Below are 26014 nucleotides of genomic sequence, written 5' to 3'. Positions count from 1 at the left end.
AAACATAGAGAGCCATCATAGAATACCTTTACGATACATCCACAATTCAAACAAAAACATATATGTTTGTGTGGATTTACATATAAAAGGCATATACATTTTAAACTGTAAAATATAATTTAAAACTACAAACATGACATGAAGCATACAAAGACGGTGTACTGTAATTCATCATACACATTATCTGTAAAAACCATGCACAATGTTCACTTCATACATACTAGATTTTCATAAAAAATTTGTATGAGGAAAATGCAAAAGGGGCCACTTTCAGGAGTAAATCATACATGGCATATATATTTATTTATAAATCCTTATAAGGATTTATCCTTATAAGGATTTATCCTTATATTTATAAGGATTTACTACTAAGACAGTGGTAAATTCTTATAAGTTCTTTACTGTTTTTTTTCGTATGGGCGTGGCCGGCGAGGGCCTTTCTGTGCGGAGTTTGCATGTTCTCCCCGTGTCTGCGTGGGTTTCCTCCGGGTGCTCTGGTTTCCCCCACAGTCCAAAGACATGCAGGTTAGGTTAACTGGTGACTCTAAATTGACCGTAGATGTGAATGAATGTGAATGGTTGTGTGTCTGCCCTGTGATGACCTGGCAACTTGTCCAGGGTGTACCCCGCCTTTCGCCCGTAGTCAGCTGGGATAGGCTCCAGCTTGCCTGCGACCCTGTAGGACAGGATAAGCGGCTCCAGATAATGGATGGATGGATGTGAATGTGAGTGGTTGTCTGTCTCTATGTGTTAGCCCTGCGATAACCTGGTGACTTGTCCAGGGTGTACCCCGCCTCTTGCCCATAGTCAGCTGGGATAGGCTCCAGCTTGCCTGCGACCCTGTAGTACAGGATAAGCGGCTACAGATAACGGATGGATGGATGGATGTGAATGTGAATGGTTGCCTGTCTCTATGTGTCAGCTCTGCGATAACCTGGCGACTTGTCCAGGGTGTACCCCGCCTCTCGCCCATAGTCAGCTGGGATAGGCTCCAGCTTGCCTGTGACCCTGTAGGACAGGATAAGTGGCTACAGATGATGGATGAATGGATGGTCGCAGGAGCATTTACACAGAACACGTGGTAGTCTATTTGTGAAAATCCAGTAGTTCAGAAAAAAAAAAAATCTTATAAGAGCTCTTGAGTTTGTGTAGCCTATGAATGACACTCACCAGGAACCTCCGCTGATCAAATTATATAATTAGCATCAGTTACTGCAAATTTCTATACACCAAGCTTAAAATCGTTTACTTACTTTAATTACATGCATGGAATTAATGAAACTTGTATGAAAGTCAGTCATTTCAGGATAAATTCCTGAAAGAAAACAAACCAAAACATCCACAAATTAAGGCTAACATGCAATTAGGACACAAAAATGGAACCATTACATTACAGGCATTTAGCAGATGTTTTATCCAGAGCGACGTACAATAGACCCAGAGCAGCCTGGGGAGCAATTAAGGATTCCGTGCCTTGCTCAAGGGCACTTCAGCCATTCCTGCTGGTCCAAGGGATCAAACTGTTGACCTTTTGGTACCAAAGCTGCTTCTCTAACCATTAAGCCAATTTAAAAGCAGAGATGACATACTCTAAACTGTTCACAGTTTGAGCAGCCAAGTGGGTTGGATACTTTATTAGCAGTCTTTCAAGAAAAAGAAAATTGTACAATTACAGAGGATTTCCATAGAAAAGGAGCACAAGACACTTGGGAGTAGTTGAGACTAACTGAGCCAAGAGACTTAGGCCTAGCAATAATAGTTATAAATTTCAAATTGTAGGAGAATAGCCATGTTGATTTGACATCACTCTAAATGGGGAAGGACCTGGTAGTTGAGAAAACTACCTCAAATTGACAGACTGAAACCTGGAACCCTGTAAAAGAGTGAAGTGTTATGCTGCCTTCAAGGTGAAGGTGCAACTTATAATTCCCTGCCTACACCCAGTAAACAGTGGCGTGCACAGATAGACACGAGGTGGTGCTCAAGCACCTGCCCCTCTGCCCTCTGTCCAAAAAAGTGCCCTTTTGAATTTTTTTTTTACAGTTTACTGAGGCCAATGTCGACATGATCTTTTAGAAAAGCTGCGGCATTAAAAGCGTGTGTGAAAATAATGTCCCGATGTGTGCCCCCTCCGCACACACACCGGACCTCTGTCTCTCTTGCTCTGTCACGTGAACAAGCGTGCAGTGCATTCAATGTGAGGTTGCAGCAGCATAGCGTCCTGGAAGCCACGGCCTTGTCGTAGCGCAGACAACACATCGGGCAGTCAGTCAGCTCTTCCCCTGCCCCACCAGCCAGGTAACACATGAATCGAGTGAAAATGTATTGTTTGCCCTCTAAGCCCAAGCTGTAATTATTTTGTCGTGAAGTAGCCCGTCGCATACAGAAACAACTGCACATAAGTATTATATTTTTTGCTAGACCATTTTCAGATTTAGGAAAACAAAAATTTATTTTTCTATTTTGTTCAACTAGAGATTCCTGGCAAAGTCAAAAAGCCTTGATGTAATAAATTAAGTGGTTGTTTTACACCTTTAAAAACTAAAACAGGTCAGTGGCGACCCGAACACAAGAGGAGGGTTAAATCTCAGACTTTTATAATAAGGTGTTCCACATGCGCAAAAAAGTGCCCTTTCCCCCCCCCCAGAGAACTTCCCCCCCCAAAATGTCTGTGCACGCCACTGCCAGTAAAACACAGAAAACGCCCCTCAACCTGAAATTTCAATCTGTCAACTTGAGGTAGTTTTCTCAACTACCAGGTCCTTCCCCTTTTACAGAGTGATGTCAAACCAACATGGCTGCTCTTTGGCGGTAATGCACCAAATACGCTGGTTTGCCAACCGCCATAAAACCAGAAGAAGAAGAAGAACATGGCTGCTCAAACTGTGAACAGTGTAGAATACATCATCTCGGCTTTTAAATTGGTTTATAGCAGTATTATTTAATATACAGACACAGTACTTGGTTAAATCTATAACGTTGACCACACTAGTAGCTGCTTTGAGGATGTAATCATCAACATTAGAGTTACTAACATTAGCTAGCTTATTGCTAACAGTACTCACTATTGTTCACTGGCTAGATTTTTTTTTTTCTCAGCTACTTATTATTTGCTGTTGTTGCTAGACTGCAATTTCAGCCCATAATTTTGCACAAATGTTTAAAGTCCATTAGAGTAGAACAATACCAAAAGTCATTCAGGCTTGTAACTGTAAAAGTCTTGTTAAATTGGCTTTTTATGAGCTTTACGTTCCCAGACCATGCAAAACCCCCCCCGAAAAACATGCTTTCGTGGGGTCATCCATGTTGTGTGCCACTTTGCACATCGAACATGCTGAGGTGGGAAATTACATTACTACAACTTCCAAATCACCACAAATGCAGCATTAGAGTGTGTCTGTGGGAGCTGACATGCTGCAGTGGCTGAGCTGCATTACTGGATATTTAATGCACATCACTCTTAGAAAGAGTCTTTCATCATTTATAGGGGTTGTTTTACAATCAGGGTACAAAGTTTGTGTCACAGGGGTCCAAAATTCAAATTGATTCAAACTGGTTCTTGTACCAGTTTTTAAGTGAAGGACAAGTTAAAGAACAGATTTCAGGTAATTTTTTGACAGATGTGCATGGTAGTTTTGTGTAATCTGCTATAAGATGGGAGAAACAAATGAAATGATTCTCGGAGAGGACATTTTTTTTTTTTGACAATTCAGAATCCACTACTTCCATAGTGCTTTTAAATATAAGGCTGTAAGCTTTGTGTTAGTTGTCTCTAATATTTATGTCCCAATATCTTGACCACATTTTAGGATGAAAATAATCATTTTAGATATGTTATTTTATATTGAAAAATTAGCTGTCTGGGAGAGGACTTTTTTTTTTTGACACAATTACATACTAATTTGATCAAAATAGTCTGAAAACTTACCGGCATTCAACATTAAAACTTAACTATGTTTCCAATGATATGGAACCAAATATGTGTTTTATGGTATAAAGAATGATTTAAGTGCATCCCTTTTGGAGCTACCTGTGGTCAAAAAAGCACTTTTTCTAAATGACACGAGTAATTTTGCTAAATATGACATATATTGCCATACATTCACCAAAAATAACGTTATCACCAAATTTTTTTTTGCATGGTAAATAGAGCTATCACAGGACTACGATAAACAACCAAGTTTATTTAGTCAAGCCTTTTGATATTGAAGATAATAAGTATTAAATGTGATTTTTAGCTTGCGTACCCTGATTGTAAAACAACCCAAATGTCATTTGTATTATTCAGCTCAGTTTGGTATTTTATAGTGTTGTTGGTGCCAATGCCAATCACCTGTGCCACGATTAAGCTTGGTCATTTATAGTTGCTTGGCATTTATTAACATAAGTACATGAATACCAAGCTTCAATTAAATTTTTTTTTATAAGCACATCTGCATGTATAAAATCTTTTTTGCCGTTTGTATTTTCGAAAACATATTTGTCCCAATTAGTTAGCAGTGGGGGGCGGCACGGTGGTGTAGTGGTTAGCGCTGTCGCCTCACAGCAAGAAGGTCCGGGTTCGAGCCCCGTAGCCGGCGAGGGCCTTTCTGTGCAGAGTTTGCATGTTCTCCCCGTGTCCGCGTGGGTTTCCTCCGGGTGCTCCGGTTTCCCCCACAGTCCAAAGACATGCAGGTTAGGTTAACTGGTGACTCTAAATTGACCGTAGGTGTGAATGTGAGTGTGAATGGTTGTCTGTGTCTATGTGTCAGCCCTGTGATGACCTGGTGACTTGTCCAGGGTGTACCCCGCCTTTCGCCCGTAGTCAGCTGGGATAGGCTCCAGCTTGCCTGCGACCCTGTAGAACAGGATAAAGCGGCTACAGATAATGAGATGAGATGAGTTAGCAGTGGGAACATAAACCCAAAGAAACATTTCAGAAAAACTCCAGTATGGTGGGAATAATCAGAGACCTGGCAACAAGGAGAGGTTTCCGCTCCTTTCTCATGTCATTCTAACTACGGTACGTCTCGATTGGTCCGCTGAATCTGGATTGTCACGTGGATTTGTTCAGCAATATGACGCGTGCTGCAGCTTAAAAAAAAATCATAAGGTAAACAGGACGTCTGCTTCACACATAGCATATTTATTTTTGTATTTTTTTTTTAACGTTTATTTATTTTCAGTCATGCTGTGGTCCATTATTATATAAAAGCTGCAACATAAAACCACTTCAAAAGGTGGTGAGCTGGAATGGTAATAGTGTAGCCTGGGGAAAGACTGTGATCAACACTCATTAAAAACAATATGGTGAATGTGGTGGTTCATGACTAAATCACTGTAAAATTTCATACATTCAAAGTATTATATCGAAAAACTACATGACAAAATAATACAATGGTTCACTGGAATGCAGAAGGACAGTAAATCTAAGAATGAAAACAAAACAAAAAAAAAATACACAGTGCAAGTAAATTGTAGTGAAATATATATTTAGAATCTATTTTTGTACTGTTTTTAAGCATGAGGACCCTGCTGAAAAATCCAGCTTGGTTTGGTCAACTATTCACAGCAAGAAGAAACAAAAACAAACAAACAAACAAACAAAAAAGGCTGAGCTCGTCAGGCTGGTTTTTACTTATTCATGTAAATCATGCTGGTAATGGATCCGGAGCATATCCTGAGAACACTGGGTGGGGTGCAGGAATACACGCTGGATGGCACCCCCATCCATTTCAGGGCAACACACACACACACACACACACACACTTTGTATTTAACATTATGTAGGGACCATGCTACCCACAGTGTTATTTTCTTTAAAATAACTACAATATGGCATTAGTAGCAGTAATTCAGGAAATATTACCAGCAATTACCAGCTGGCAAAATGGCCTGCCAGCTCAACCAGCTTGGCCTGAATTTTGGCAGCTGTAGCTGCTCAGAGTAAGATGGATTTTTCAACAGGGGATAAATACACCTCTAAGAAACAGGTGGTAGCAACTCCGCTGCAATGACACTGTTTTTATCTCATTATAAATCAAGAATTAAAACGTGCAATTAAACGATTGTCTGGTGCAAAGAACAACCATCTCTTTTCTGCTGTCCATCCTTATTTCAGTCCTGATATCTGTTAACAAGTCTTCCGTTTGAGGGTGCGTCTACTAGCAGAGCTCGAAAAACTTAACTGTGTACTATAATCACATATTACATTTATAAAATAAGGTATGCAAACTTAAGACTTGTAGTGAGCTTTCTGTGTATGGATAATCTGTCCAATCACGGTTCAGATGTTCCACTGGTTTTGCCATCATTGCTCCTGATAAGACCGTACTCCAGAGCTAAGGCGAGGCAGCGCTGGGCTGTTCTAATCACAGGAGCCTTGTTAGCTTCAGTTGCTTTAGCCAGGACAGAAAGGATCTCCAGTGCCTCACTCTCCATTAGTTTTTCAGCTAAACTCCTTTCTGCCTGCATCAGGTTCAGTGTGATGACTACACCACGGTGACACAGATCCTGAATGTCACTCAGCAGCAGAGCCTGCAGGATCTCCAACCAGTGACTGGTCTAAAGTGAAGAACAGACATGAGGAGAATTAATGAACTGGAGATTGTAAAGTAAACCATTTCTACAGGACCACTGGATACGAAAAGGGCAAAATGTCTCAAACCGGACTTACAGGAAGTGAGTAGATTAATAGCTTAAATAAATGTGTCATCTGCCCTGGGGAAGTAAAAGTGCATAAACTAAAACAGAAAGTGCATATAAAATATCTACTGTACAGCTTAAATGTAATAGTTTGAAATCATTGAACATAAAATTGGTTATTAATCATATCAATTTTAACACTAAATAAACTAATAAAATGGCATAACAAACATGACTTCTACACCTTTACCACTATTATACTCCCATTATAAATGCCATTATCTACAAATATGGCATGGTATAAATCCTCACCTGTCTTTCACTCCCACTACACTGATCATGCTATGCTATTATGTATGACAAAGGCCAAATGGCAGACTGCAGTACAGATGCAGACACAGTAAAGTACAAGCCCGTTTCCAAAAAGTTGGGACACTGTTATAGGTCAATAAAAACAGAAAGTGATGATTTGCAAATCATAAAAATCCTATTATTTCATTGAAAAAAACAGTACAAAGACATGTCAAATGTTGAAACAGAAAGTTTATTGCTTTTTGAAAAATATATGCTCATTTTGAATTTAATACCAACAACATGTTTAAAAAAAAGTGGGATGGGGCAACAAAAGAGTGGAAAAGTTGTGGAATGATTTAAAAAAACAAATGGGGAAAAACAAAAACAAAAAAAAAACCCCACCACCACATCATGGTGGAACATCTCACAACTAATGATTGGGTATAAAAAGAGCACCCCAGAGAAGCTGAGTCTCTCAGAAATAAAGCTGGGGAGGAGTTCACCACTGTGAAAGACTGCATAGGCAAATAGTGCAACAATGACCTAACCTATAACTATGTCATCGCTTGTTTACTACAATGCATTATGCGCGATATCCGGGGTCAGCGCTGCCATATTGTTTACTTTCGTCTTTGTTAAACACTGCATTGTTCTGTCTAACCGGTTTTAACTGTGCTACCTAAAGTGAACTGCTGTGTGCCTTACTGTGTCTCCACAACAAAGAGAACACCTAATTTGAGCTTTTTATCAGTTGCCAGCTGAGGAGAAGCAAGAAATGGACAAGTTTAATCCACAATGAAAACCTTTGTACTGAATTGAAATGGACAAGTGTTTGTAGCTTACATTTCTCTGGTGGGAAAAAGATGTACTTAAACTGTAACCCAGCAATATTTCCATGGTCTGTGGAATGGCCTTCGGTTATAGAAGATTATAAAACAGTCAACACTGTTCATTGTCTGAAACTAGCGATATTCCAAAGCCTGTAAAACAAAGAATCATTCTTCGGCCTTTGCCTCTCAACGTGCCGAAGCACTCGGCAGCCGAACGAGCCTGTTGGACCAATAAAACTCCCAAACCATGAAGGGTTCTCTTTCGGGTATGTATAATGTTCAGCGTACCTCACTAGTGGCATTTACTGATGTAAATGCATTTATACTGAATATGACACGGCAGATCAGTGGGTTTCCAAAGACTTTTTTTTGTAATGTTTCCTGATATCAAGTTTTATTTAACTAATCACTCATTTATAAATGTTTTGATGCTGTTCATCTGGGCCCGGGATCACGAAGCAATCTAAGATTTAAGTCAAAAGTTGATTTTTCATAATAGTTTCCCTTACTGCATCTGTAACTTTCATTGTGCTGGATCAAGATTAAGTACAAGGCTAAGATTTCATTAGAACAAAGCTCCTTAGAAAATGGTAAGGAATGACTGAAGATGAAATTTAGACTTAAGTCTAAGGTTGCTTCGTGATCCCAGGGCTTGTAATCCAGGGTTGTGTTTAAAACAAAACAAAAACCAACCCCTTCTTACCTTCTCACCAAGCTTGATTTGAATTCCGATTTTCCTGCTGTAAACCCTTGACATGTTAATCACCTTTTTAAATCACCAATTTCATTGTCTTCCATTAGATTAGATTAGATAAAACTTTATTGATCCCTTTGGGAGGGTTCCCTCAGGGAGATTAAGATTCCAGCAGCATCATTACAGATAAACAGAAAAGAAATAGAGAAAACTTCTAGATAAATTAAAATAAATAAAGTATTTACATATACAAATATAAAAAGAATAAGATATGGGGAAGAGAGGAAGGGGGAGGGGGGGAAGTGGGAGGGGGCAGCAGGAGAGATATTGCACTTTATATTGCACATTGTCCAGTATTGCTTATTGTTAGGCTAGGCTACTGCTCCTTCCCGTCCTCTGTCCTCCTGTTACCCCCCCGAGAGGAGTTGTACAGTCTGATGGCATGAGGGACAAAGGAGTTTTTGAGTCTGTTCGTCCTGCACGTGGGAAGGAGCATTCTGTCACTGAACAGGCTCCTCTGGTTGCTGATGACGGTGTGCAGAGGGTGACTGGCATCGTCCATGATGTTCAATAGTTTGTCCATAGACCTCTTCTCTGCCACCGTCACCAGAGAGTCCAGCTTCATGCCGACCACAGAGCCGGCCCGCCTGATCAGTTTGTCCAGCCTGGATGTGTCCTTCTTGAATGTGCTGCTCCCCCAGCACACCACGGTGTAAAACAGGATACTGGCGACCACAGACTGATAGAACATCCACAGGAGTTTCCTGCCGCAGCCTCCTCAGGAAGTATAGCCTGCTCTGTCCCTTCCTGTATAAGTGATTGGTGTTGCAAGTCCAGTCCAGCTTGCTGTCCAGCCACAGCCCGAGGTACTTGTAGGAATCCACAGCCTCCACTTCGACTCCCTCGATCAGAACTGGTCATGACCTTGGTCTGGACATCCCAAAGTCAATGACCAGCTCCTTGGTCTTTGAGGTGTTGAGCTGCAGATGGTTCCTGTTGCACCACACAGCAAAGTCCCTCACCAGGCTCCTATACTCCTCCTCTCTGTCATCACTGATACACCCAATGATGGCTGTGTCATCGGCAAACTTCTGAATGTGACACAGCTCCAAGTTGTAGCAGAAGTCCGTGGTGTACAGGGTGAAGAGAAGAGGGGCCAGCACCATGCCCTGGGGTGGTCTGGTGCTGCTAATCAGTGTCAGACATGATGTCCTTCAGCCTGATGTACTGTGGCCTGTCAGTGAGGTAGCTGGAGATCCAGGTGACCAGGCAGGGGTCCACTCGCATCCTATTCAGTTTGTCCTGAAGCAATAGGGGCTGGATGGTGTTGAAAGCACTCGAGAAGTCCAAGAAGAGGATCCTCACTGTGCCATTTCCCTTATCCAGATGCGAGTGGGCTTGGTGTAGCAGGTAGAGGATGGCGTCTTCCACACCAACACCCGCCCGGTATGCAAACTGCAGACAGTCCTGGGCATGTTGTACCTGGGGTCTGAGGAGGCTGAGGAAGAGCCGCTCCAACTTCTTCATCAGATGTGAAGTGAGTGCCACCGGTCGGAAGTCGTTCAGCTCGCTGGGCCGATTCTTTTTGGGAACTGGAATGATACATGATGTCTTCCAGAGGGTTGACACTCTCCCCAGCTGCAGGCTGAGGTTGAAGATGCGTTGGAGTGGTTCACCCAGTTCAGCAGCGCAGGTCTTCAGTAGTCGTGGGCACACCTTTTCCGGGCCTGCTGCTTTCCTGGGGTGAAGCTTCCTCAGTTGACCTCTGACCTGGTCTGCAGTAATGCATGGAGGACTCGGTGTTGAGGTGGGGGAGGAGGGGGCTGCTGTGATGACTGGGGGGAGGTGTGTTGAGGGAAGAAGGAGAGATGGCTGCAGTGAGGGAGAGGGTGGGGGGGAACGTGGGCACGGCAAAATTGCTCCTCTCACGTAAAATTAAATGGACATCTGCTATATCACTCAAGCGCCGACCCCGGCGATACCCCATAATGCACTGCGGTAAACAAGTGATGATGTAATTATGCTTGGGGGCTATTTAAGAATAATGTTCCTCATTCAAACAACCACGGTCTAATGGTGAAATAAGTGGCTTTGGGACCAAAAGGACGCTGGTTTGATTCTCTGGACCAGCAGGAATGGTTGAAGTGCCCTTGAGCAAGACACCTAATCCCCAACTGCTCCCCAGGTTGCTCTGGGTAGGTTGTATGTCACTCTGGAGAAGCACATCTGCTAAATACTTGTAATGTAAAAATTGCAAAGAAAGATTCAGAGAACCCAGAGAAATCTTTGTACACAAGGGACAAGATCGAAAACCAATACTGGATGCTGGTGATTTTCGGGCCCTCAGGCAACACTGCATTAAAACAGACATGATTCTGTAGTGGAAATTGTTGCATGGGCTCAGGAACACTTCAGAAAACCATTGTCTGTGAACACAGTTTGTCAGTGTTCGACAAAGGCAAGTTAAAATTCTACCATCAAAGAATAAACCATATAAACAATATCCAGAAGCACTGGGCCTGAGATCATTTACGATGGGCTGAGGTGAAATGGAAAACTGTCCTCTGGTCTGACAAATCGAAATTTGAAATTCTTTTTGGAAATCATTGGACACCATTTTCTCCAGGCTAAAGATCAGTGTACAGTTCAAAAGCCAACATCCATGATGGTATGAGGGTACATTAGTGCACATGGCATGGATAGCTTGCACATCTGGGAAGGCAGCATTAAAGCTCAACGATATATACAGGTTTTATAGCAAATATGCTGCCATCCAGATGATATCTTTTTCAGGGAAGGCCTTGCTTATTTCAGCAAGGCAATGCCAACTGCATTTTGCACATATTAAAACTGCATGGCTTTGTAGTAAGAGTCCAGGTGCTAAACTGGCCTGCCTGCAGTCCAGACCTGTCTCCCATTTAAAACATTTGGCGCATTATAAAATACAAAATACTGTTGAGCATACAGTTAGGTCCATAAATATTTGGACAGAGACAACATTTTTCTAATTTTGGTTCTGTACATTACCACAATGAATTTTGAACAAAACAATTCAGATGCAGTTGAAGTTCAGACTTTCAGCTTTAATTCAGTGGGTTGAACAAAATGACTGCATAACAATGTGAGGAACTAAAGCATTTTTTAAACACAATCCCTTCATTTCAGAGGTTCAAAAGTAATTGGACAAATTAAATAATTGTAAATAAAATGTTCATTTCTTATACTTGGTTGAAAACCCTTTGTTGGCAATGACTGCCTGAAGTCTTGAACTCATGGACATCACCAGACGCTATGTTTCCTCCTTTTTAATGCTCTGCCAGGCCTTTACTGCAGCGGTTTTCAGTTGCCGTTTGTTTGTGGGCCTTTCTGTCTGAAGTTTAGTCTTTAACAAGTGAAATGCATGCTCAATTGGGTTGAGATCAGGTGACTGACTTGGCCATTCAAGAATATTCCACTTCTTTGCTTTAATAAACTCCTGGGTTGCTTTGGCTTCATGTTCTGGGTCATTGTCCATCTGTATTATGAAACGCTGACCAATCAGTTTGGCTGCATTTGGCTGGATTTGAGCACACAGTATGTCTCTGAATACCTCAGAATTCATCCGGCTGCTTCTGTCCTGTGTCACATCATCAGTAAACACCAGTGACCCAGTGCCACTGGCAGCCATGCATGCCTAAGCCATCACACTGCCTCCGCCATGTTTTACAGATGATGTGGTATGCTTTGGATCATGAGCTGTACCACACCTTCACCATACTTTTTTCTTTCCATCATTCTGGTAGAGGTTGATCTTGGTTTCATCTGTCTAAAGAATGTTCTTCCAGAACTGTGCTGGCTTGTTTAGATGTTTTTTAGCAAAGTCCAATCTAGCCTTTTTATTCTTGAGGCTTATCAGTGGCTTGCACCATGCAGTGAACCCTCTGTATTTACTTTCATGCAGTCTTCTCTTTATGGTAGATTTGAATATTGATACGCCTACCTCCTGGAGAGTGTTGTTCACTTGGTTGGCTGTTGAGAAGGGGTTTCTCTTCACCATGGAAATTATTCTGCGATCTTCCACCACTGTTGACTTCTGTTGGTGTCCAGGTCTTTTTGCATTGATGAGTTCACCAGTGCTTTCTTTCTTTCTCAGGATGTACCAAACTGTAGATTTTGCCACTCCTAATATTGTAGCAATTTCTCGGATGGGTTTTTTTCTGTTTTCACAGCTTAAGGATGGCTTGTTTCACCTGCATGGAGAGCTCCTTTGACCGCATGTTTTCTTCACAGCAAAATCTTCCAAATGCAAGCACCACACCTCAATTCAACTCCAGGCCTTTTATCTGCTTAATTGAGAATGACATAACGAAGGAATTGCCCACACCTGCCCATGAAATAGCATTTGAGTCAATTGTCCAATTACTTTTGGTCCCTTTAAAAACAGGGTGGCACATGTTAAGGAGCTGAAACTCTTAAACCCTTCATCTAATTTTAATGTGGATACCCTCAAATGAAAGCTGAAAGTCTGGACTTTATGTCCATGTCCATTATATAACTATAACTTGAATATATGTTTCAGTAAACAGGTAAAAAAAACAAAAAATTTGTGTCAGTGTCCAAATATATATGGACCTAACTGTATGACATCCCATATCAGGCAAGAATGGGACAACATTTCTCATTTAAAACTACAGTATTAATTGGTCTCCTCGGTTCCCAAATATTTACAGAGTGTTGTTAAAAGAAGATGTGATGCAACACAGTGGTAAACATGCCCGTCCCAAACTTTTTTAAAATGTGTTGCGGACATCAAATTCAAAATGCGCATAAATTTTTCAAACAATAAAATTTCTCAGTTTCATAATTTGATATGTTGTCTTTGTATTATTGTCAATGAAATATGGGGCGTCTATGATTTGCAAATTATTGCATTCTGTTTTTATTTATATTTGACACAGCATCCCAATTTTTTTGGAAGCGGGGTTGTATTTCAGCAGCCTGAAGCAAGTGCTCAAAGTAATGCAGCAGAACTGATCAACATCTGAAGAAAAACTCCCTGTTTTTTAAAACTCAATTCATTACAGCAGATCCTAGCAGATCCTCTGCTGTGGCTAATCACATGCTTTTAAATGAACTATTTACCTTAAGGCAGGCAACCCATTGAGTAAGGAAACTTTCATAGATTTTTATTCCATTTGCCTTCTTTGGTTTGATCAGTATTGTGGTGACATGCAACAAAGAGTCAGTGACAAACGAAAATGTTTGGACTTTTGGACAGATGCATTTATCCACTTCAGGTTCAAAACAGAGGTCTTATCTGTTATGCCTCGGTCACAACCGGCCGTACGTGCTCCTACGGCCGGTCTACGTGCAAAAAACGCAAGAAACGCACGGAGGGCGCTCGTGAAACGCATGGAGGGCGCGCGTGTGATGTGCTGATTTTCGAGCCGTAGACTGGCCGCAGACCGGCCGCAGAGGTTCTTTGTCATGTCAAACAAACTCTACGGGCGCTTACATTTTTTTCAGGTTGCAACACAAACTTACAGCCAACGTGTGTCTTTCTCCACGAACAAAAAAAACCGCAGCGATTTGGGAAACGCCAAAAATCGCACGGCCAAAAAAATCATACGTCCGGTTGTGACCTAGGCTTTACATGTCAGTCCAACAAAACTTCACATTAATATTTCATATTTAAATTGCTGATATATCAGACTGGTGACTTCAGTTATCGGCATATTATTAATACTGTTCACTAGATGCCTAGGTGACCACTAATAAAGCTCATTTGTCATATGAATACATGAAGCTTCAGTAACTGAGTTTCAAATTACACTGTCCTCATCTCTAATATGTAGCTAGTTTTCAGGGTACTACATCATCCTCTAATAATTTGCATATCAGACATGATAGGTTCAAAGTCATGGAGTCTGTTTTGTTGTCACAAAACGGATATATCACAAATATACAGGCGGCTGCAAAAGTAGGTATACAAGAATGAAAAACAAATTCTAGTATTAAATGAAATCTAGCACCACTATTATAATACTGGAATAATCCTTACTGTATACCTACTTTTGCAGCCCCCTGTATAACTAAAACAGTCCACAAAAAAATTAAATAAATGTTGAAATATATTTAAATGGATAAAAGTTAATGTGTTAACAAATCTATGTAACTAGAGTAAAGGCTACATATCCTAAATTATACTGATATGTGTTTTTGTCCCAGTTGGCTTGTTCAGTATATTTCTATTGCAAAACTTAGACAGTTTTGAAGACCAGTACTCTGAAACAACTTACTGTGCTGGGGATCCGTGCACACAGCTCTGGCATTTCCCCAGTGAGCACTGCGAGGGTTCCTGCAGCAGCCTTCCTCAGTCTCTCATCATCCTCACCACTGTACAGTACCAAGAGTTTCAGTCGGTCGCTGTCTGTGGCCAGGTAAAGTTTCTGCACCTGAGGAATCAGGCAAACATAAAACCACGCACTTCAACATAAAATTAGAAAACTAATACAGAAAAATGAGAAAGCACTTGGGATTTGAACACTACACTGTTTAGTTCTCCTATAAAACTGGGACATACCTCAGGGCTTAAGATCAAGTTACACATGCACTCAGTGGCTGCTGCTCGTACCAGGTCATGCTCCTCAAACATGTAGCCCTCCACTTTAGGCACAGCTTTCTCTTTAATAATCTTCTGTCTGTAAACCAAAACAGGTTTAACTATATCAATTCTTTCTCTTTCAGCTACATTTAAAATGACATATTTTAACCTATGATTGTAAGATTATAACTTTCATGGCCTGTTAGTGCTTTGATATATCGACTGGACTAACCGCAGTCTGTCACTAATGCCAGCTAGGTTAGTGAGGGCCATCAGAGCCTCAAAGTTCTGCAGGAGAGAGCAATCCAGGGCCAAGAGATTCACAAGTGGACGCACCACCTCATAAACCTGCACACACAAACAGCAATCACTAAAATGTGTCAAACTTCTAGGAGTGTTCCTCCAAAACATAAGCAACAAATCAAATTATTGTGAAAATGCATATGAAAAATAGTATTGGCCAAGTTCCAACTCTTCAATTCTTTTGTTTCAGCTGATGGCCAAATGCTGAGTTACCTGTACAGAAAGCCAAAAAGTAGCAGTACTAAAATGGTAATTATTCAGGGGAAGTTAGGATTTATTGCAAATGCGTTATTTATTCAGTAAATACACATCCATTTCAGTTAATGCCTTATATATAAAATCACACCATTACAACTGCTTTTGTAGTCTAGATTATATACTTAATAAAATGATTTTGTAAGTTATATAATAATTTTTAATGAGAATCAGAAGTCACACAGACAAGGAAAGAAAGAAAGACTAGGGTCAGAAAAATGCATCTTTTTCTTACCCTCTCCCCGGGAAAGGCAATCTCAGGATTTGAGGTGATGGCGATTTTGGCTAGTGCTTGTGCTGCTTTGATTTTACCTACATCTGTGCTTTCTGATGCCAGCGGTAACAATGCCTGTATGATAATAAAGATGTTTTGATCAATGTATAAATAAATAATATTAAATGGTATTGTCTATTCATTTTAGAAGGACTTCCGTATTTTGGTTTTGCTTGAAGTGGGGGATCTTCTTACTTTACCACCACCCTGTGCCACGACCATTCCCCGGTCTTCTTGGCGTTCCACTAGAGCCAGGAACACCCTGACAAGGAGGAGAAGAGACATGTTATCAGGAAATGCTAAAGAGAATGCTGTGTGAGAGAGAAATAAACTGCTTTAGCGGCCACACTGTATCTGAGGTACACATGCTATATATTATCTGTGTTTTCTCATCAAATCATTTTGGTAAGTAAATATTCAGTATAAATATACATACCTGGCAATACATTCTCTGCATGTATCAGTGAGAGCAGGACTTTCCTGTTTAACCATGCACACCAAAGCTGAAACCACCCCAGCCTCCAAAAGCTTAACCAAACGCTTCTCCACAAAAGGCTGAGCATCCTGAAGACCAAGAATAAGTAGTAATTTCTCATCTGCATTCCTCAATGAGAAGGATTACTGGTATAGTTTGTATTGGGCTAACGTGTTGTATGCTGATACCTTTGGATGCTCCTCTGGTATGTGCTGTTTGGCATATTTGGCCAATTCTACCAACTGAGGATCCGGCTTCTCAATGTCATAACTATTGGTGCAGTTTACCAATGTAGAGCCGATGGCAAACAATACTGTTTTGTCTTCAGACTACAGTGAGAGAGAGAAAACGGGCTGGGAAGTTATAAAGGCTTCATAATATAACATTCCTCTTTCACTGATGAACAGGTGCCTGGCAAAAACATGCATAACAACAGATGGCCTACAGTCAGAAATTACAGTTGCGGTCAGAAGTTTACATACACTCATCATGGACATGAATTTCATGGCAATATTGGGCTTTCAATGATTTCTTTAAACTGTTCTTTATCTGTGGCAGGATGATCGTACAACATACATCTTTAAGAGAAAAACATAATTCAGTGCACAAGTTGTAATTCATTTTAGGTTTTCTGAAATCAACACAGGCTCAAAAATATACATACAGCACATCTAACATTTGGTTAAAATGTCCCTTAGCAAATTTCACCTTGACTAGACACTTTTAGTAGACATCAAGTTTCTGGCAGAATTCTGGTTGGATATTTGACCACTCTTCTTGGCAGAGTTCAATTAAATTTGTTGGTTTCCTGGCACAGACCTGACATTTAAGCACACCACATATTTTCGATAGAGTTAAGGTCAGGCTCTCAGGTGATGTAAAACTCGCCTGGCTGTAGACAGTATTGCAGCTGTTTCCAGTTCATGGCAGGCTTGTGCCTTGGTGGTTTTTGGGTTGTTCCTTTCCATCCAAACCAATTTCCTCTCTGCTGGGGGTGACAGTTTGGGTCTTCTTTCAGACTTTGGCAAAGTGGTTACACCTCCCAATAGCTTGAACTGAACGGATGATCTTGGAATATGCACTTGTTTAGGAATGGATCCAAGAGACGTTCCCGAGTTGTGTAAATCTACAGTCCTCTTTCTCAGATCTGCACTGAGCTCCTTAGACTTTCCCATTGTACTGTGTGTTGGGTACTGTCAAACAAACTGGTTTTATATTGGTACAGAGAAGCTACCAGCTGTAGTCAATCATGATCACAAACAGGAAGTTAAGAGGCTTTGGCCTTGGCAAGTTAAAAGACACTTTAGAACTTTCAGCATCACTGAATTAGTAATCTAAATGAAGAACAGTTCAAAGAAATTTCTGAAAGCCTAACATTAACATGACATTCATGTCCATGATGAGTGTATGTAAACTTCTGACCACGGCTGTATATACCCATAGGGTATGGGTACCAGATAAAACGGCAGTTCAGAGTTTACATGTATTGCATGGAGCTGCTAGGGTTTTTTTTTTTTTAAAAAGATACATCTCCACAAGTTTAGTTTCTCATATGGCGTTTTATATCCTGTGAATATAAAACATCCTGAAATGGCACATCTTGTATATCATCACTTTGGTTACATAGGAAAAGTTTCATTAAGTGATTTCACATGGAAATATCCATAAAGCATTAGTGCCAGCTGGCATACAACATACAACCCTTTGGGCCCTTATAAATTCAGGACTATCTTCCTTTGCATAGTACAAATCTTTTATTTTTATTTAACCTTTATTTAACTAGGCGAGTCACTAAAAACAAGTTCTTATTTACAGTGGTGTCCTCTGTCAGTTCTGTTTGAATTACATTTGTCTGCTGTTTTGCATTTACAGTACCTTAGCCAGTTGAAACATGGCCTGAAGTGCGTTCTTATCTTCCACCAAATCCTCCTTCACATCAGCATCAAAGGTGAGGTAGGCCAGGCCTTCGACAGCCCAGCGCCGAGAGGTCAGAGGAAGAGAATCATTGCACAGCCACCTGCCAAAATAACACACATTACAGAAGAGTATGGAACTGGTTATCTGTTGTATGCACTTCCATCTTTATGCATAATTTAATGAGTATTATACCAATGATAAAATGTAGTGCTCATTTGTGGTCTGTACTATTTATCTTATTGCCCATATCCAAACAAATCATCTATGGACTAATTGCTAACATAAGCAGAGTATGAATTTCTGTAACTGGAAATATTATTGAGGAAGGCAATCTTCTCCAATAGTTATGAGCAATATCACTCAAACAAGGTCAAAACTCCTTTCATCTCTCCCATGGATCAAAACAACATCTCACAGCTTCACTCTTACATAAGCGGAGTTATATTGCTGATTTGACACTTCTGTTTTAGTTTGAAACCCTGGAATATACTTCAATATTGTAAAACTTGCAAAAGGCTAGGCAAACATCTCTATGCCTGTTCTTATCAGTTGTGATATGCCTGGAAATGAGAAACATACTTCCTGCACTGTTTGGCAAGTTTGAGAGTTGACCCTTCTGCAAACTGCTTCATGCTGAAATCTGTGCCTCCAGCTGAGCCAAGTTTGCACAATCCCTGTAAAACAACACATACCTGGTGTCAGATTACATTTAGGTACTCCATGAATCACTGCATGTACTTTGGTTGGTGTGGCAGTGGGGGCGTGGTCAAGCGTCGGTCTGTGACCGGAGGGCGGAGTCAGGGAAGGTAAGTGGCAGAATCACTACACCTGATGTCAGTTAACGTGCGTTTGTGTGTCTTCCCCAGTGACCGCACCCTATATAAGGAGAGAGAGGGCAGGGGAAGAGAGCTCTCTCCCCAACCAGATGAGCTGTGTGTGCGCGCGCATGCGTGTGTGGCTGGGAGAGTGTAAAAATCACTTAAAAGTGCCAATAAAGAGGTTTTTTTTTTTAAACTCAGTTCTGGTCTGCCGTCCTTCTGTGCTCCACCCACCCGTCAGAATTTCTACAGTGGTGCCGAAACCCGGGGGTCGGAGCACGGAGAAGAACAGCCCCATGGAGTCCTCCCCCTTCGTGGACCTGGTCCGCGCCCTCGCCACGGCCCAGCAGAGCCAGCACCAGGCGCTAGTCACCCTCCGGAAGGAGCAGGAGCAAAGGTTCGAGGCCCTGGTGCTGGCGCAGCAGGAAGATCGTCAGGCATTCCGGCACCTCCTCGTGTCGGCGGGGTCCACCACCTCCACGGGCCCTCCCCACCTCACCCTAACAAAGATGGGCCCGCACAACAACCCCGAGGCCTTCCTCATGCTCTTTGAACAAGCAGCAGAGGCCTCGGGCTGGCCGGTGGAACAGCGCGCCTCCCCCTGCTAACGGGTGAGGCGCAGCTGACCGCACTACAGCTCCCCGCCGACAGCCGGCTGGTCTACGCAGACCTCCGCCGGGCCGTCCTCCAGGGTGTGGGGTGCACCCCAGAACAACAATCGACAGCGCTTCTGCGCTCTGCGCCTGGAGGAGGTCGGCCAGCCATTCGCATTTGGCCAGCAACTCTGGGACGCCTGCCGGCCATGGCTGACAACCGCAACGCCGAGGGAATCGTTGATCTGGTGGTACTGGAACAGTTCATCGCCCAACTACCCAAAGCGACCGCGGAGTGGGTCCAGTGCCATTGCCCGGCATCGCTGGATCAGGCTATCGAGCTGGCGGAGGACCATTTGGCGGCTGTTCCAACAGCAGGACAGCAGAGCTCCTCTTCTCCCCCTCTCTCCCCCCCTCCCCTTCTGTGTCTCGTCCTCGCCCCGTTCCCCCACCGCGGAGGTGGGGGCCGGCTCCACCCCAGACGGCCCGCCGCACCCGCGGTGCCCTCCCGTTTCCCACTTCTGTGTCTGTCTCTTCCCCCCCCCTCACGTGAGTGAGCCCCAGAGTGCCGGTGCAGAGAGAAAGCCCGGGCTGGTTTGCTGGCGCTGCGGGGAGCCGGGCCACCTCCAGCAGCAGTGCTCGGCAACGGAGGTGGGCACAGTGGTCCAGATCCCCGACGCGCCGGGAACCGCCCTCAATCGGGCCAGAGCGTATCACATACCAGTGAGTGTCCAAGGGGATACGTATCAGGCTCTGGTGGACTCTGGCTGTAATCAGACCTCAATCCACCAAAGCCTGGTGCAAGACGAGGCATTGGGGAGAGCACAATTGGTGAAAGTGTTGTGTGTGCACGGGGATGTTCACAACTACCCTTTAGTGTCGGTCCACATTCTTTTTCGAGGGGAAAAATTTAGTGTAAAGGCGGCTGTTAATCCTCGCCTTACCCACTCGCTAATTTTGGGGACTGATTGGCTGGGATTTCGGGAATTAATGACTCATTTATTGAAGAGTGGGGCCTGCCGTAGTTCAGCAGGGGGAGGTCCCGGTGTGGCATTGGCAGGAGCAGCTGTCACAGAGCCGTCTATGTCATCACCGCGTCAGAGCGAGGAGCCACAGGCTCCTCCTCCTTCTCTCGGGGAATCCCTCGCGGATTTCCCGTTAGAACAGTCGCGGGACGAGACTCTGCGGCATACGTTTGACCAAGTGAGGGCAATCAATGGTCAAACGCTCCAGCCAAACGCCACCCCATCCTTCCCCTATTTCTCCATTATGAGGGATAGGTTATACCGAGTGACGCAGGACACTCAGACTAAGGAGCCGATTACACAACTTTTGATTCCAAAGAGCCGCCGGGAATTGGTATTCCAGGCGGCTCACTTTAATCCCATGGCTGGACACTTGGGGCAGGATAAGACACTAGCCCGAATAATGGCCTGGTTCTACTGGCCAGGGATTGGCGACGATGTCCGTAGGTGGTGTACGGTGTGCTGCGAATACCAGTTAGTAAATCCAGCGGCCATTCCAAAAGCGCCTTTGCGCCCTCTACCATTAATCGAGACCCCGTTTGAAAGAATTGGGATGGATCTCGTCGGGCCATTAGATCGGTCAACACGAGGGTATCGCTTTATTTTAGTTCTGGTGGACTATGCAACGCGATACCCGAAAGCAGTGCCTCTTCGTAATATCTCAGCACGCAGTATTGCAGAAGCGCTCTTCCACGTCATCTCCCGAGTCAGAATCCCCAAAGAGATTCTGACTGATCAAGGCACCTCGTTTATGTCATGCACACTGAGCGAACTGTATAGGTTATTGGGAATTAAGCTGATCCGCACCAGCGTTCATCTCCCACAAACGGATGGTTTAGTCGAACGGTTCAATCGCACGCTCAAGAATATAATTAAAAAGTTTGTTCGCGAGGATGCACGCAATTGGGATAAATGGCTCGAACCCCTGTTACTTGCAGTGCAAGAGGTCCCACAAGCCTCCACGGGGTTCTCCCTGTTCAAATTATTATATGGGCGTAAGCCGCGCGGCATCCTAGATGTACTGCGGGAAAATTGGGAGGAGGGACCTTCACTGAGCAAAAATTAAATCCAATACGTTATTGACCTGCGCACAAAACTCCACACACTCACACACCTAACCCAGGAGAATTTGCGGCAGGCCCAAGAACGGCAAACCCGCCTGTACGACAGGGGTACGCGCCTTCGGGAGTTCGCACTGGGAGATAAAAGTACTCGTACTGTTGCCCACGTCGAGCTCCAAATTGGTCACCAAGTGGCAAGGACCCTTTGAGGTCACATGGCGAGTCGGGGACGTTGACTATGAGGTGAGGCGAACGGACAGGGGTGGGGTGCTACAGATTTACCACCTCAATCTGCTCAAACTCTGGAATGAGGAGGTCCCCGTGGCGTTGGTGTCGTTGGCTCCGGAGAAGGCGGAGCTGGGGCCGGAGGTTCAAAAAGGGACATTGACATCGCTTACCTCTCCGGTCCCCTGTGGAGACCACCTCTCCCTGACCCAACTTACGGAGGTTGCCCAGTTGCAGACCGAATTTTCGGATGTGTTCTCGCCCCTGCCCGGCCGCATCCGCCTCATAGAACACCACATTGAGACGCCCCCGGGGGTGGTAGTGCACAGCCGCCCTTACAGGCTACCTGAACACAAGAAAAAAGTGGATCGGGAAGAACTCGAGGCCATGCTCGAAATGGGCATCGTCGAGGAGTCCCACAGTGGCTGGAGCAGCCCGGTGGTCTTGGTTCCCAAGGCCAACGGGTCGGGCCGGTTCTGTGTGGACTATAGAAAAGTCAATGCGGTGTCTAAATTCGATGCGTATCCAATGCCTCATATTGACAAGTTGCTGGATCGACTAGGCACGGCTCGCTTTTATTCGACACTGGATTTAACAAAGGGATATTGCTCATTGGGGATAGATTAGGGACAAAATTAGCTCATGTTTTAGGTCGTTCAAATTCTGTAAAGCTGCTTTGCGACAATGTTTATTGTTAAAAGCGCTATACAAATAAACTTGACTTGATATTGGCAGATCCCCTTGACTCCACTATCCCGGGAAAAAACGGCCTTTTCCACACCGTTTGGCTTACACCAATTTGTCACACTTCCTTTTGGGCTGTTTGGGGCGCCCGCTACGTTCCAGTGGCTTATGGACAGGGTCCTCCGCCCCCACGCCACCTATGTGGCCGCATACTTAGACAATATTATAATCTATAGTAACGACTGGCTGCGGCATCTACAACACCTGAGGGCCGTCCTTGGGTCACTGAGGCGAGCGGGTCTTACAGCCAACCCGAAGAAGTGTGCGATTGGGCGGGTGGAAGTATGGTATCTGGGCTTCCACTTGGGCAAATGGGCAGGTGTGTCCCCAAATTAATAAGACAGCAGCGATAGCGGACTGCCCGAGGCCCAAGACCAAAAAGGGGGTGAGACAGTTCCTGGGGCTGGCTGGCTACTATCGTAGGGTCATACCTAATTATTCGGACGTCACCAGCCTACTGATTGATCTCACTAAAAAGGGGGCACCAGATCCGGTCCCGTGGACGAAGCAATGCCAGCGGGCTTTCTCTGAGGTGAAGGCTGCACTGTGTGGGGGGCCACTGTTACACTCCCCTGACTTTTCTCTCCCCTTTATGTTGCAGACGGACGCAACAGACAGAGGGCTGGGGGCTGTTCTGTCCCAGGAGGTGGAGGGGGAGGATCGCCCCGTGCTGTACATCAGCAGAAAGCTGTTGGTGCGTGAGGGGCGCTACAGCACAATAGAGAAAGAGTGCTTGGCCATCAAGTGGGCAGTCCTCGCCCTCCGCTACTACCTGCTGGGATGCCCTTTCACCCTCTGTTCGGACCACGCGCCCCGCCAGTGGCTCCACCGCATGAAGGATGCCAACGCGCAGATCACCCGTTGGTATCTGGCACTCCAGCCCTTTAACTTCAAGGTGATCCGCAGGCCGGGGGCGCAGATGGTCGTGGCGGACTTCCTCTCCTGTCGGGGGGGGTCGGCTGCAGGCCAGACAGCTGCCCAGCCTGAGTCGGGTGGTGGGGGTATGTGGCAGCAGGGCCGTGGTCAAGCGTCGGTCTGTGACCGGAGGGTGGAGTCAGGGAAGGTAAGTGGCAGAATCACTACACCTGATGTCAGTTAACGTGTTTTTGTGTGTCTTCCCCAGTGACCGCGCCCTATATAAGGAGAGAGAGAGAGAGAGAGAGCAGAGGAAGAGAGCTCTCTCCCCAACCAGACGAGCTGTGTGTGTGCGTGGCTGGGAGAGTGTAAAAAAAATAAATAAATAAATAAAATCACTGAAAAGTGCCAATAAAGAGGTTTTTTTGAACTCAGTTCTGGCCTGCCGTCCTTCTGTGCTCCACCCACCCATCCGAATTTCTACAGAGTTGGATCACCTGTATACATTTCCCTCTGAAGGTATCGGAATAATGCTAGTTCTTTTGTTTTTGCTATACAAGAAAGAAATTTGGATTTGAGATCAAAAGATGAATATGAGGCAACAGTGCTGGATTTCAGTTTTTATTTCCTAATATTTACACCAAGATGTGTTAAACAACTTAAAATATGCCACCTTTGCATGCCAACCAGTCTTTAAGTGAGCAAAAGTATAGGAACAGATAGTCTTAAAGTAAATAACACTTAATATATGGTTGGTTGCACATGCCTTGCTTGCAATAAGTGCATCCAGCCAGCGACCCACTGAGATCATCCAACTGTTGCATTCTTCTTTTATAATGCTTTTCCAGGCTTGCACCTTCTTTTAACTGTTGCTTGTTTTGGGGGATTCTCCTGTCACAAGTTCCATCATCAATAAAAGATTAGTGAACCTATTCTGGAAACACAGTCTAAACCATGACACTACCTCTACCATTCTTGACTGATGAGCTTGTATGTTTTGGATCATGGATCCTTTCTTTCTCCACGGTTTGGCCTTTCCATCCCTTTGGTAGAGGTTAGTGTTGGTTCCAAAACTTTTGTGGCTCATCTCTGCATTTCCAATCTGGCCTTCCAATACTTGCTGCTGATGAGAGGTTTGCATCTTGTGGTATGGTCTCTATATTTCTGCTCTAAAAGTCTTCTTGGAATGGTGGATTGTGATAACTACACACATGCCCTATGGAGGTTGTTAGTGACGTCACTGATTGTTGCCAATGTCATGATGGGAGGTGCTTCAGTAAGCATGGGGTGAAATTTCTGCAGATTACCTGACAGCTGACAGTTTGAATGCCAAAGGTCTGCAAGGTTATACAGTAAGTGCTACAGATGCTGTGTTCTTTGATGAACGCAAATTTTGAAACAGAAAACTGTTATTTCAAGCAAAAATCGTTTATAACCTTGTTAATGTTTTTACTTTATTTTTATATTAAGTTTACAACTTTTGCAAATATGATGAATAAAAGCATGACTTTTCATAGAAAATGTGAAATTTTCTGAGAGATTCCAAACTTTTAACCAATAGCATATAGTCAACTAGAGAATTACTGAATATCATGGCAATACTGGGCCTTCAATGATGTCTTTAAGCTGTTCTTTTTCTGTGGCAGAATACATCTGTAATTTAAAAAAAAAAAAAATTGGGGCACAATTTTTTAAATTTATTTTGGGTTTTCTGAAGTCAACACAGGGTCAAAATTATGCATACAGTGTCAAATTTACATATGTCCACTTAGATTATTAATTCAGTGGTGCTGAAAGTTGCAAAATGTCTGCCAAGGCCTCTTAACTTCCAGTTAGTGACCATGACTGACTACAGCGGTTAGCTTCCTGTGCCAACATAAAAAGGGTTTGTTTGAGAGCACTCACTGGATTGACCAACACACAGTAGAATGGGAAAATTCAAGGAGCTCAGTGCAGAACTGAGAAAGAGGACCACAGATTTACATAACTCAGAAATGTTTCTTAGACCCATTTCTGAACAACTGAAGATTCCAAGCTCATCAGTTCAAACAACTGTAAACAAATACAAGTTACCAGGAGCTGTAACAACTTTGCCCAGCTACTTTACTGGAAGAAGACCCAAACTGTCATCCTAAGCTGAAAGGAAATTGGTTCAGCTAGTCAGGAGCAACCCAGGAACCACCAAGACACAGGCCTGCCATGAACTAGAAGCTACTGGAACACATCTATATTCAAGCGAGTTTTTCCATCATCATAGTCTCCAAGAAAGAAGCCGCTGCTCCAAAATCGATACCTTCAAGTGCAACTAAAGTTTTCAGCTGACCACACGGACAAAGAAAAAGCCTTCTGGAGGAAAGTTTTGTGGTCAGATGTTGATTGTGCTTAAAACACACAAATTTAATTTAACTTTACTAAGTCTGCAAAGAAGAGTGGTCAAATATCCA

The 26014-nt window shown here is 43.6% G+C and overlaps 1 protein-coding gene across 1 annotated transcript in view; it reads right to left on the bottom strand.

Moving 5' to 3' along the window:
* Positions 1-5104: 5104 nt before the first annotated feature.
* Positions 5105-26014, bottom strand: part of unc45a (unc-45 myosin chaperone A) — a 40614-nt gene continuing 19704 nt past the window's right edge. Inside the window, exons 10-19 of the mRNA XM_060915008.1 lie at positions 18829-18923; positions 18208-18349; positions 16521-16661; positions 16294-16421; positions 16053-16119; positions 15819-15932; positions 15258-15373; positions 15005-15122; positions 14721-14876; positions 5105-6543 (exon numbers count right to left, since the gene is read on the bottom strand). Of these exons, the coding sequence (XP_060770991.1) occupies positions 6259-6543; positions 14721-14876; positions 15005-15122; positions 15258-15373; positions 15819-15932; positions 16053-16119; positions 16294-16421; positions 16521-16661; positions 18208-18349; positions 18829-18923 (1362 nt within the window). The 3' untranslated portion in view covers positions 5105-6258. The remainder of the gene's footprint in view (positions 6544-14720; positions 14877-15004; positions 15123-15257; positions 15374-15818; positions 15933-16052; positions 16120-16293; positions 16422-16520; positions 16662-18207; positions 18350-18828; positions 18924-26014) is intronic.

Source organism: Neoarius graeffei, chromosome 2, assembly GCF_027579695.1.
Source record: "Neoarius graeffei isolate fNeoGra1 chromosome 2, fNeoGra1.pri, whole genome shotgun sequence".
Taxonomy (NCBI): Eukaryota; Metazoa; Chordata; class Actinopteri; order Siluriformes; family Ariidae; genus Neoarius; species Neoarius graeffei.
This window is presented reverse-complemented; position numbering and strand designations above follow the sequence as displayed.